At 53.3% G+C, this 13,011-nt stretch overlaps 1 protein-coding gene across 6 annotated transcripts in view; it reads left to right on the top strand.

The window, feature by feature from the left end:
• Positions 1–7,814: 7,814 nt before the first annotated feature.
• CCDC9B (coiled-coil domain containing 9B) overlaps positions 7,815–13,011 on the top strand; it is a 47,476-nt gene continuing 42,279 nt past the window's right edge. Inside the window, exon 1 of one of the 6 annotated variants that reach the window (XM_065066409.1) lies at positions 7,815–7,983. In XM_065066409.1, the coding sequence (XP_064922481.1) occupies positions 7,909–7,983 (75 nt within the window). In that variant the 5' untranslated portion in view covers positions 7,815–7,908. Of the gene's footprint in view, positions 7,984–12,395; positions 12,756–13,011 lie in introns of those variants that run through there. The other 5 variants (XM_065066410.1, XM_021297747.2, XM_021297748.2 and 2 more) reach the window with 5 other exon arrangements.

Raw genomic sequence — 13,011 nt, 5'->3', positions numbered from 1 at the left:
CCCGCGCGCCCGGGTTCGGCCAGGCGCTCCGGGACGGGGCTGAGCGTGCGGGGTGCAGGGCAGGAGCGCCAAACCGCCTCGCCCGGCCCCAAAATCACCTTCCCGCCCCTTTCCCGAGCGGTGCACGGCTCCTGCCGGAGGACGTCTAGGGGCGACGCAGCGAGGGGGCTGCGGGTTCCGTCAGTGCACACAACCGTTTGGGGGGCAGGTCCCTGATCTCAGCAGAGCTGTGTTCCTGCTTTGGCCGGGGAAGCTCCCAGAAGCACTCCCAGACCTGCCTGGCAGGGGCAGGGCAGCGTTTTGAAGTGTGCGGTTTCACCCTCTGGATTTTAGCAGCATTAAATAAGTAAACAATTTATTGAAATAGATAGTAGTTTTGAATCAACCTAGTTGAAAGCATGGAGAACACAAAGAACTCAAACACATCCCCCTCTTTGCAGGATCCTGTTGTTGTCTTTTGATACCATGAAGTTGCCCTGAGTTGTGTGGCAGCCACACGTCCCCTCGTGCCAAGGAGACAACTTCCCACAGAGCTTGTGAAAAGTGGCTGCTCCTTCCACAACCTCTCCCATGCCAATGACCATGACATTGCTTGTGCTAGGAAAGGCCTGGGCCTTCTTTATGATATGTGAAGTGGCAGCGACCTCCTCCTCACCACCCTGTGTGTGGCCATGGGCGTGGCTATGACCTTCTCCTTTCTCGTGGCCATGCCTGTGGCCTTCACCATGGCAATGACTTTCTTTCTCATGAGGGTGTCATCCTTTTTGCTTCATGTGCTACAGAACAGCTGAAGCAAAAAGGGAGAGTATTAGACCAGAGGGTATCCTATAACCCCCACTAATCCTCTAACTGCTTAGAATAAGCCCTTCCTGCCTTAATGACTTAAATGCCTGAGACAGTTTAAAGAACAAAAAGCTCTTGGTACTGCCAGGGTGGGTGAGTCTTCAACCGCAGGCTGACACTGCTCCCAACCCATCGAGAGGGAGCTTCTGAGGACGGGCTGGGGGCAGTGCGGGTGTCCCGGCGGTGATCCCTGATGGGCCGGGCTGTACGGACCAGCCCACTTTTCTGAGCCTCAGCCACAGAAATGTCACTTGCCTGGTAGGACCAGATATGCTGTGAGGAGCAGCCACAGAGTCACTTGTATTATGTGGCCCAGCAGGAAAGACTGAAACCTGGTATCTGCTGAAAAGATGGGCTGGCATTAATGCAATGACAACGACATGGGTGCTATTTCTTTTTCTTTCTTCCCAATGCTAAATAATACTACTTGCAGCAGTAATGATAATAATAAAGCCACGGGAGCTGAAAGGATGGTGGGAATCAGCTGAAATGCAAACATCCCCCCGGTCTGACAGCTGCATCTTACAGCTTTTAGTTTGGCTCAGCCCAACGTGTGAACGCCTTGTCTGTGAAGTGGGGGTGATGGCGCCTCCTCGCTCCCACGGCTTGGCAGGTTTCCTCTGTGGCCGGCAACGTATTTGACACACGGATGAATTTTTTAAAAGTGCCCTTCCCCAAGGACTCCGGCAGGGCTCGCGCTCCCAGCGCCGGGTGCGGCCGTCTCTGGGGCTGCCCGCGTCCCTCTCGGGGCTGTTGTTACAGGGCCGGGGCTGGAGCCGTTGGTCCATACGTCACGTTGGCTTTTTTTCGCTCTTCATCAGTGCAGGAGCTGGCTGTTTGCCATGGCAACCCACATCCGAGACCCGCCAGCAGCAGTCCCCAGCGTTCTCTCATGTGGAGGAGGGTGAGCAAGAGGGACAGAGAGAGATGACCGAAAAAGAAAGTAGAAGCAAAATTAAAAATAGCAAAAAAGGGAGGTGCATGGTCAGGTATATTGAAAAAAGCTGTCAGACAGTAATGGGTATGTGTGGAAAGGAGAAAAAAACTGGTGAGCAGAGGAACAGGGAAAGAGGGGAAGGAGGGGGGAGATATATGAAGAGGTGAATGGGGCAAAGAGGCATGGGGGGTGATGTAAGAGGTGCTGAGGGGTGAGGCAGGTTTGTGAAGGTGCTTAGCTGCAAAAGAACCACCTGTTTCATGTAGCTTATTGCATCTCATCCTCCTGCTCGCCATCCACTTGCATTTCTTTCACAAACAAAAAGCAAAACGTTGTCTCTGCAGTGCTCCGCTGTCCGGAGACGTCAGACTCGGACGTGAACACTCATCTCACTGTGTGTGCAAAACCCCCGGTTTGGAGGTTCCTCTCTCTCCCACTCAAGCCAATAACAAGGCCCCCCTTATCTTTAGGAGTGCAGCCCAGCTTTAGGAGTACAAGCCAGGCATATACTTAGAGAAGTCTAAGGAGGCAGAATAAGGCTTTAACTTGATGGGCTGGCAGACGTGACCAAGAGCATTTTCCAATGGATTTGCTTTGCGCTGCAGTCACAGTTCAGCGTGTCTCATTTCACACGGCCTATCTTAGCACCTTCCCTTTCAGCACAATTCGTTTTCCTTCATTGTAAATCAACATTTGCCCAAGCAGAATTTAGCTGGGTTCAGCATGTCCCGATGCCGTTAGCAGAGCTCAGCAGCGGGGCAGATTGCCGGAGCATGCTGCTCCCCGAATCGCGCTCTTTTGCGGTCTCTTGGCTGATCGCTAACATTTGACATCAGCTATTTTGACTCGGATCACTTTGGTTCGTCTCCACTGACGCTCTTACAAGACAATCACCCCTGTGCTCTGTCCTTTCTGCCTTTGCCCCTGTTCCTCTTCAGTTTATCGGGAACAGGCAGCGACACGTCCGTGCAGATCAGTGGATATCTGTTCCTGATAGCCCACTTTTGCCACTTCTGCAGTGCTAGCATTGCCATCGGAGATAATTGTATCTCTAGGACTGAGATTGTGGGTCCCTGAGCCTCCGGAATTCCTCTTGCTACACTGCAAATACATTCATTTAATAAAGGGCCTTGAGCTCTTAGCAAGTTGGACCTACAACCTGCTATTGAGTCCTGGGCATTGGCTTTGGCATCTCTTTCTCCCTCTTGGTGCCCCAGGAGATGTTTTGGGGATTGGCTCCTTTGGAAGCCCAGGCCAGGTTTGGTGGATCCCCCAAGCACCTGGGGCAGGAGAATGAGATGGAAATATTACCTACACACTGGTGCTTCTTCCAGCCAGGCCAAATCCTCAGGTTTTTGCTTCCTGGATTGGAGCGACTCGCAAGGAGCAGCAGGAGTGTGTACACACCACATGGCTATTCCCCCGCTGAGGCACTCGCAGCAGCCGGCGCAGCCATGTCGCACAGCCATGCTCCAAAACAAGCCCCCGTCTTTCTGGCCAGACATCAGCTTTCTGCCGCTTCCCCGCTCTGCCGCGTGTGTCTGGCTCTGCGAGCCGCCAGTGCCAGCACCGAGACACAAACAGCAAGTCCTGCAGTCCTGCTGGCAACACATAGAACAGACCGCTGCAAACGCGGCTGCGTTCCTGCCGCGCCATCCACAGCCAAGGAGGGGGCTGGCGTGGGGCAGCAGCTCCGCTTAGACCTGGTCCTGCTGCTGGGGCTCGCACCCACCTGCCGTTGGTGCTGGGAGGGAGCGGCTGTGGCGGCCAAAGCCCTGGGTGCCAGGAGTCCCTTTCTGCAAAACCTGCTTGGCTCTTGGCCCTGCACTGCAGCAGGAGGAGCTGCCTGTGCCCATCAGCATGCACTGTCAGCCAGAAGCTGTCCCCAGCGCCTGCTGCCATTTAGAATATTGGCACTCTGGCCTCTCTGTGCTTGGCCAGTTTGAGGCTGGTAGAGCAGATCTGAGCACCATTCTAGGGGAGGCATGTGCTGAGCCCAAGATTTCATCCCCTTGTGGAAAAATAAACAAGAGTGAGCAGGAAGAATGTGCAAATGAGGCTCCCAAACTGGTTTAGGAATATAAACGATGCCCACAAAACAATTCCTTACAGCTGAGCCCTCCCTTCATCCAGAGGAACATTTTCCTGCCCCGTTCCTGGCGATGCGCTGGGCGAGTCGGCGGGCCAGAGGCAGAGTGCGCTGGTCAGTCTCTGCATGAGGATGCAGCACTGCCTGTCGCTGGGGGCATTGCTACCCTGGTCTCAGGAGAACCACGCTCAAAGAACACTGCTGGCAGCGGTGACACCTCCGTGGCGTTTTGAACAGTGCAAAATCACTCATGTTATGAGTTTTGTGGACAGCTAAGCCTTGGCAGTCACCACGGTCAGGGCAAGGCTGGAGACCACGGTGCAATTGGTTGGGTTTGCAGCAGGCTGCCCGTTTCCAAGCAGCGTGCAACGTCTCGCAGATCTGCAGCCAGCTACATTTGAACCCTGGCCTGTCACTGCTCACTGAAGCAGTAAAATAGTAAGGGTATTTTTGCTCTTCAAAGCTAATGACAGTGTGCCAGGCACCTCCCGTGCTGGAAGATTTCCATGGGTACAGCAGCAGCAGTCCTGGCCTCTTCTGCTTCATGAACCTCCTCTTGCCTCCTGAATGCTCAGCCTGTGAAACTGCTTCCTTAGCCAGAGAACAGTTCCAACGCGGGGCTGGTGCTATGTTCGCAAATACAGCCCCGCTCCCCTTCACTGTACAGAGCTGATTTTACAGGTGAATGTAGCTGCCTACCTTCCGCAACTCCAGGAGGGTTTAATTTAGAGAGAAATGTGCTTTAGTCACAATTTGATTGCCAAGACCTGAGTCAGCCCCATTTAGCCGAACAGCCGCTCACATCTAAGCTGACACTTCTGCCAAGAACATCCGCGGTTGGTGCCTGAAGAGCAAGGCCTGGGTGCTGTTTGTGTCCCTCATGAACCTGGTCTGCTCTGCCTTTTGTCACCACTCTGTCCTGGGGTGGCCTTGGAGGACCTGTCACCTTCCAGAATTTGTGCAAAGTTATTTGTGTTGGTAGGAAGCATCCCCGCAATGTACGCATTAGTAAAAGGTGCAAGATCTCAAAGGCAGTGAGGGATCAGGCTCGCGGGGCCATTTGTGTGGCCAGGTGTTATTTTTGCCCCCACGTGTGCCGGGCTATGGGATGGAGCATGGTCCTCACGGGAAGGAGAGGTCCTGCAGGGCCCTTCTCTGCTCCCCAGGGTGACCGTGAGGTTCCTGCAGTGCTGGAAACCTTCGAGTGGCTGCTGACACAACACCATGGCCTGAGAACCTACCAGGCATATGGTACCATGGGCACCAGTACATTGCGAACTGAAGCAAATCAGAGATGTGATGAGTTTGGGGGGGGCAGGAGGCCCATGGAGACCCAATTGATCATTGTCTTGGCAGGGAAAATGTCCCTGTAGATCCGCTGTACCATTTTCTGCAGTGCCTCGTGCTGGGAGCGCAGCCACGTTTGCTCTGAAGCAGCCCATATGTTCGCACCGTTTCTCAGTGTGATTGACAGTGAGCCAGTTCCCTCAGAGCATCCTGAGACATCCCGGACTAATTCACCCTTTGTGCATAAATATTCTTCTTATGATGACTTGGGACATAAATTCCCAGCCTGGGGACGGCCAGAGAAGATGCAGGGATATAGAGATGCAGGGATATATCAACATACCTTGACTAACTGCGTCTGTTACAATACCTTCTTTAGATCCAAAAAGGCTTGAAAATCAGGGCTGACTTTCAGTGGAACTGAGGACCTGCAAACAGCCCACACAGTGTGGTCCTACCAGGACCTGGCCAGATACTTGCGTGAGATCGAACACTGCAAAACCAGCCATCCCCTTTCCCGGGCTCCTGCGGCTCGCGAGAGCCACATTTCCAGATTGATTCTGCAAAATGCGCCATGCCCGGGTGTCTCACAGCACTCCGAAGGCCAGCGCTCAGCTCTGCCGCCTCCCGCCCGGGACATCCCTTCTCCCCCTCACTTGCTTCGTTAGCGGCATTGCTCTCAGGAGGCTGCGAGTGCTGCCGGCTGCCGTGGTTTGTCTGGCGGCCTTGCAGGCTGACCCAGCCCGTGTTGTCACCGCTCAGCAAACACAGCTGAGGTCTCAGTTACCAGGAGACTCTCAGCCCTGCTAATCCAATTTTCAGTAGGGAAGTTTGCCTGAGAGCCCCAGGAAGTGTTGAGCTGACTGCCCTGCTGTGCCAGCCCTGCGAAGAGAGGACGGTGCTGCTCCTTCTGCTGTGGCAAGGCTTATTTAAGGGGCTTCTGCTGTGCCCCTCCTCATTTGGCTGTGTAAAGGCAGCACTAACAGATTTAAGGACAGGAGATAGTCTCAGCCTGTATGAGTGTGTCCGTGCCAAGGAAAAGAAAATCAGATGCATGACCAGTGGTGTCAGCTAGGAAGTTTTAACATGGGGAGAGCTTTTTATTTTTAATTTTTAACTACCTTATCGTGTCATTCTTTACCTTGGTGAATCTAAGCTTTGCCACAGCACCTTCAAAATAGAACTGTTACAGTCTTGCCAAGGACAAGTTTAAATACCAGCCATAAAAGCCAGTAGGGAAAAGCTAGTGTTAGCAGGGGCTTTCCCTAAAATCGGATTGGCGGCTTGGGCAGGTTTCTGCACTGTTGTGAAGATGATGATCGAAGCTGCGGCTGCGAACAGGCCCGGGTCTAATGAAGGACAGAGCTGCTCTGAAACACCAGCCCAGCCGTGGGTTGAACGCGGCGCTGCCGGGATCTGCTCTCTGCCGGGAGAGACCCCTCCTGCCCGCCAAAAACCAGAGGCGTCCCGCCCTCCTGAGCTGAGCTTTCATTCGGTCGCCGGTCAGAGCTGGAGTACTGTTCACTTGCTTCCCGTATGCTACTTTTTTCCCTTTTTGCTTCACAATAACAATCCTAACCCGATGCGTACCACAGGTTTTGGAGGGGTAATTGGCCCAAATGGCCCATTTCAGGAGGACCAGAGCCATAGTGGGATGAAAAGCAATAGTTTTGGCTCAAGAGCAAGTAGGAGACTGGAGAGGGAAGGTTCCGTCTCCCAAATTGTTGAAATGCTTCTGCTGTTTTTTGGTTAGAAACTGAGCTTCAGAAATGTTCAAAATATTTCAGCTGATGCTTCCAGTAAAAGGCATCTTTAAATGTTTGTTCCAAACCTTTTTCAACAAAAGGTTTAACTAACAAGAGGTCAGAGGAAGGGTGTTATTTAATCAATTCCTTCTGAAGGTACTGAAAGAAACGCAGTATTCCAGGGTGAAAGAAAATGCAATTTTTCCTTTTTACAAACTCAGTTCTAAACCTAATCCCATGTGTTTGTGCTGCACAACAACCCCAGCCCCGAGCAACGTGCTTGGCCATGCTGCAGGGACCAAGTGCGAAGGACCCACACCAGGTGCACAGTCCCAGGGGAGGGTCACCTCGCTCAGGAGCTCACAGGGACCTGGGATGGGTGCTCAGAGAAACGTAAGAACAGGGCAAGTGCATCTGATGGCTCCCCAAGGGTTTTACAGGGGATGTTTTGAGTGTGATGTGATGTGTTGAGTTATGAAACCTCCTCCCAGGAGTAATCGTGTGGTCTCCTCTTGGACCTCGGTTAATGTCATACAGATTTATCACAAGCTGAGCCTCAGCTTGTGCAAGGGTTGAAATAAGGCCAATGTGGCTCCAATTCAGATCATAACTGGGAGAAGAACCAGCGTCTCCAGCTGGGTTTTAATTCACCCTCTTGAATCATGATTTCCATCCTGCTGGAGCATGGATTATTTGCAATTTCAAGAGTTTTCTGCCACTCGAGTGAAGCACTCCTCCAGCCAGGCGTAGCACAGCAAGTGTCTGCGAGCGCTTCAGGTACCTCCACCCTTTCTCTCCACCCAAGTATTAATTATTGTTGAACTGGTCCTTTAATATTTAATTGCCACCTTGACTCCCCTTTTCATCTCCTCCCTTCTCAGGCGTCTCTGTGCCTCTTGCAGCCTGGCCCTTGCACTTTCCCTGGGCTTGTTCTCCAAATCAGCTCCACACCTTAACCCTGTGCAAGAACAGCCCGAGTCCCCGCCAGCTGAGCCCAAAGCGAACCCATGCAGCACCGCTGCGATGTGACGCCGCTGGAGTCCACCAAGGGTCTTCAGTCCGGTTCAGACCCCGGAGCCAAGGTGGGTCTCTGGAATTTGCTTTTGAGTTCTGCTGGAAAAGGGACGTGAAATGGTTTGTTAAGTTTTAACTGAGTTGGTCGGGATGAGAGGCACTGAAAGTGGGTCACGTTGCCACCGGTGTGGCCCCAGAGCAGCCATGTGTTGAGTAATTTTCACTTTTTGTAGTTCACAAAGGGCCCATGACTGTGTTGGGAGCCAGCTGGCTCTTCCACGCTCATCTGCAGCTTGTGAACTACAAGTTAGAGGCCATTGGGCTGCCCATGTCCTCCTGGGTCCAGGCTGAAGCCCTGGGCTGGGCTGGGGAGCTCCCGTGGCCCCAGCTGTCCCCCAGGGCGAAGCAGGTGCCGTCTGCCGCTCTCCGTGCTTCCCCAAAGCACTGCATTTCCATCGAACATGAAAAGAACCCGCCTGGCTGGCCTGGCCACTTTCCACAGCCTAGCGCCCTTCCCAAGGCTGGGTCCTGGGTCCTGCGTCTGAAGGCTGGGGTGGTAAATGGGATCAGCAAACCCACGGTCGGCCCTGCTATGCATGTCTGGAAGTGGGAAGAACTAAGAGGACAGATCCTCTTATTGTTCGCTCAGCCTCTACCTGCCTCAGAGGCCCTACACTAGAATTACAAGTATTTCAAGAGCAGAAAATGTCAGGTGAGGGGATGAAATAATGAGTTATTCAAGGTGGCATTAAATGTGGGTAGACACAGATCTCACCCACAGGACTTGGGGAAAGAACCCGCAGGCTGGGATAATGCACAGGGAGGGGGACAAGAGGGGACAAACTTGTCCTCTGAATGGGAACAAGGCTGCTCTGCACATCCTGAGCGGTTTCTGTGCTGGTGCTGTGATTGGTATCGCCGTGGGAAGGCAGCCCCTTGGTACCAACAGGCAGCTGTCGTCTTCCTGGATTTTAAGCAGGACCAAACTGCCATTATATCTTTTAACTAGCTTCGGTAGTTTTCATTTTAATTGCATATTGATACAGTTGAAAATGAAACGTCTCAGCAGTCCTTTGATCCTTATGAGTCTCCCCAGCTAAAGCCCGATTGAAGTTTCTGGCCGGTCCCTCCTCCCAGCCCAGGGAGCATGCTGACCTTTCTCCTGGCGGAGGAAACACCTCAAACGCCTTTTTATCCCACAGTTCCAGCTGACTGAAGGATCAGAGCAGAGGGTAGGCAAGGGAGCAAAGGAGGAATTTGCTTATTGCGGGGCAGTTTGCTCTGTGGCTGGCAGGAAAGAGGCCTCCAGGCCCCCGGGAAGCTCTTCTTTGATACATTGCCTGTTCCCGTCCTTCCCTCTATCTGACGGGCCTGGAGAGGGGTTGCTAATTCTGCTCAGGAGCCTCAGGCAGCAGGATCTGTGAGTTCATGGCTGTATGGGAGCGCCTCCGAAACTTGGCCATGCGGCTTATGTGCAGCCCCGATCCCCAGTATAAAAGCAGGCTCCCCAAACAGCCAGACCTCCGGCTCCTTCTCCAGTGGGCTTTTCTGGCAGCTGGCTCCCAGCTTTCCCAGCAGTTACCGAGTGCCATCTGTTGACTAAATAGTGGTCATGCAAAAAAGGGAGAGAAGCCAAGATGAAGATGGGTGAAGAGCACTTGGGGAAAGTGGCAGCATGGGACTGAGTGGCTGTGCAGGAGTTTCACAGAGTGCAAAAACAAAAGGAAGGAGGATTTCAAGCCAAAGCGGTTCCTGCTGGTGGAAGGGCTGATGAGGGGGTGCCAGGAATGCTTCTCGGGGCAGTGAGGTTTGGCTTTACTGAGGAATTGGATTCTTTCCTTCAGTCTTTGTGTAAGGCAGAAAGACAGAGAAGAAACAAATAGTCTTGCTGTCAGAACGTGGGGCAATTACTTTCTGCCAGCTACTGAATGCTGTCCTGAAGTGGGGGGATTGTAGACTCCTGTCAGAGATGGTTGGTTGTGCTGAAACTGGTCAGAGAGAGGCTTTGCAGCGCACAGCTACAGAAAGGGACTATTTCACCATCACGGGCACAAAATGGGCCGCTCATTGCTCTGGTTTCCTTCCTTTGCCCCAGAAAAATCTCCAGCAAACTTTGCCCTGGGTGGAGATGGGGGGCTGCAAGCCGGCAGCTGAGGGCTGTGCTCAAGGGAGGGCAGCCCCGGCAGGGCAGCGCAGCAAAAATCCCCTTGTGTCCTCTCGATTCCTCCAGCTTTCGGGCTTTCCTGAAGGCAAGCTGCTGTCCGCTCCAGGGACTGCTCCTTCAGGGGCTGATACATCCCCTGCCGTGAAGCAAAGACCACAGGGCCAACCTCTGGCTCCTCTCCTTCCCAAGGGGCAGAGCTCTGGGTATTGGTGCTCCCTGGTGCCGGGATGATGGTCCTGGAGAGCCCTTCCCCTGGGGTGGGCACAGACCCCCTGGGAAGGCAGCGGTAATCTCGGGATTGACCCTGCACTTGGGAGCAAAGCAGGGTTTTTGACACTTCAGACCAAACCCTCAAGTTGAGGAGGGCCTTGGTGCTATTGCAACCCTTTCTGGCCATGACACCAGGCATAAGCAAATATATGTGCATGTATATAACTGCATAAATCTCAGTGCATTTATAAGGTTCTGCTTTCTATGTCCTGTGAGAGTCCTGAGAGCACAAACAGGTCCCCAGACCAACCAGTTCTGCCCCACTGCTGAAGCTGCAGAAGCTGCTTCCTCGACTGGGCCCTTTTGCCCCGAGGTTTCCGTGTCCACAGCGTTAATCGAGCATTCATCTTCTCATCAGTCTCAGGCGACGATGCAGAAGTAAACGCTTGTCATTTATGCCACTCAGACATGATAAAGGACATCTGAGAAATGTCAGCTGTTTGTGTCGAGGGCAGTGGAGCAGCCGACGCTGCCCTGGAGGGAATTGCAGCTCTCCAGAGACATTAGCAAAGGCAAAAGTATTTTGGGGCTCTTCATGTCTGCTCACAGCACTGCTGGTTGCTGGAAGAGCTCGGCCACACCATCATTAGCAGCAGATACCTTGGATGCCATGGCCATGAGGTCTGTAGAAACTCCTTGCGAGTATTTAGCTTAAGCCTTGACAACCTGGGCATGACCCGGGCCCTTAGCTACTGTGATCCACAGGATGGACCCTGCTGCACATGGTGCAGAGCGCCTGGGATAACGGTGTGGGTCTCTGCAGTGACCTGGACCTGGGCGTTTGCAGCACGTGCAGGCTCCTTGAGCCCAGGAACATGGCCACCACACCAATAGGATAATGAACCGTCACTGGAAAAAGTGTTTCCATGCACACTGACTCCTTGGCTCGGCCCCGCAGCATTTGCTAGGGCTGACCTCGTCCCTCTGGCCACCAGCCAGACCAAAACTGGGCCATCACCCCACCCTCACCAGGGGCTGTGCCGGTGTGGAAACCCAAGGCAGCCCCGGCCTCGAGCTGCCCTGTGCTCCCAGGGTCAGGAAAAGCCCCGCGTGGCCTCACACCTTCTGCACAGGCTTGTCCTTCACAAACCTCTTGACAAGCACTTGGGCTCTAGCAAAGCTCTTGTGTCTTCTTCCCAATTTTCCATCCACAGCAGAGTCTTCATTTCCTTCCTGAAGCCTGAATCCAGAGGCACTGCCTGGGAAACTGTTCCAATTTCCTTTCATCATTTGAGCAGCTACTCATTAATATGGGTCAGTCTTTCCCTCTAAGCACTTTTACTAAGTCACACTTCCAGCTTCTTTAGTGCCTTAGTCCTGATCTCCAGTAGCTGGAGTTCTGCATAGAGGAGGGGCCAGATTCAGAGTTCTTCAGTGTCCTTTGAAGGCTTCTCTTGAACCATGCTGGATTTTGGGTTGAGCTTTTGGGATTCTGTGAGTGGCTGACCTGCTCAGAGGTCTCAGAGGGGACAGGTACCGGCAGCAGGCCTGCTCGGGTTTTGTGTGTTTGTTTGTTTGTTTTAACATGTGAACATAGCAGGGCCCTCGTGTTAAGGCTGGGGTGTGCATCAGTCCTCGGGCACCAAAATACTCCCATGTGCTTCCATCTCCCATTCCCCTCTTGCCTGATCTGGCTCCCTGAGACAGAAGCAGACAAATGCTGCCTGTTTGCTCAAAGCCCCACAATTCATGTCTCTCCTCGGGGGGTCATTCTGGCAGCATTTCAGATGAGGACACATGGGGACCCTCTCCTTTGACTATGTGCTTTCTGCTAATCGCGGTGCCCGCTGGTATTGCCCGCTCCACAGCATCGCTTCTGCTCCCTCCCTGAAAGAAGGGCACATTTTAAAAGCAGGGAAAGCATCCCCAGAGAATACTGGAATTAAACAGCAAAAGGCAAGTGTGGCACTTGTTTTCCCGGGAAGGCTTATGCACATACTGGCATTCACAAGACATTCAGGACCCCAGCTACTCTGCCGCTCCCCCGCCAGGCGTGCATTTAGCCATGCATAACAAATAACACGACCCCATGAATGGCCACGAAGTGAAGTCAAGCTGTTTGCCTGATCCATTTTTCATTGTTCGCCCCGCTTTCCCCACTTTGAACGAGGGCTTGTGGCATCAGGAAGTTAAAAGGAGTCAGGAGGGTGGGAAAAAGGGGAGTGTTTCTTTTAAAAAGAGAGTGAGATTGGAGAGGAGGACACAGGCACTCAAAACCCTGTCTGTGCTCGGTATATTAGGCAGCCAGTGCTCTTGGCTGGGAGCCCAGACGAGGCTTTTGTAATCAAAACATGATCTTGTATGCTGTGCAACCAGTGCTGAGAAAGGCCGTCTGATGGCTCTCCTCTTTTAGCTCTGCTCTGGAATCCGCTGGGCTTCGCCGCGATGTCCAACATGCACCGAGCTGTGAGTGCTGCCTTTGTGGGGCCTGGGAGGGGCGCGGGGTGGTGGGGTCCCCCACCCAAAACGCCACGGAATGACTTGCGCTCGCTTCCTTCAGGGTGGCCTTTCAGTGGCTGTCGCTTTGTTGTTTTTTTCCTCGCCCGGCTGCCAGCAGGCACAGGGAGCAAACAAGCCGTGCCGCATCAGGGGACTCCAGGGGGGTAGATTTTGGGTGCTGGGGTTTGCACGTCCATTGGCGGGGCAGGCTGCAGCGCCTGGC

The sequence above is a fragment of the Columba livia genome, chromosome 5 (genome assembly GCF_036013475.1).
Source record: "Columba livia isolate bColLiv1 breed racing homer chromosome 5, bColLiv1.pat.W.v2, whole genome shotgun sequence".
Classification (NCBI taxonomy): domain Eukaryota; kingdom Metazoa; phylum Chordata; class Aves; order Columbiformes; family Columbidae; genus Columba; species Columba livia.
The sequence above is the reverse complement of the archived record's forward strand: the minus strand, read 5'-3'. Positions and strand labels throughout refer to the sequence as shown.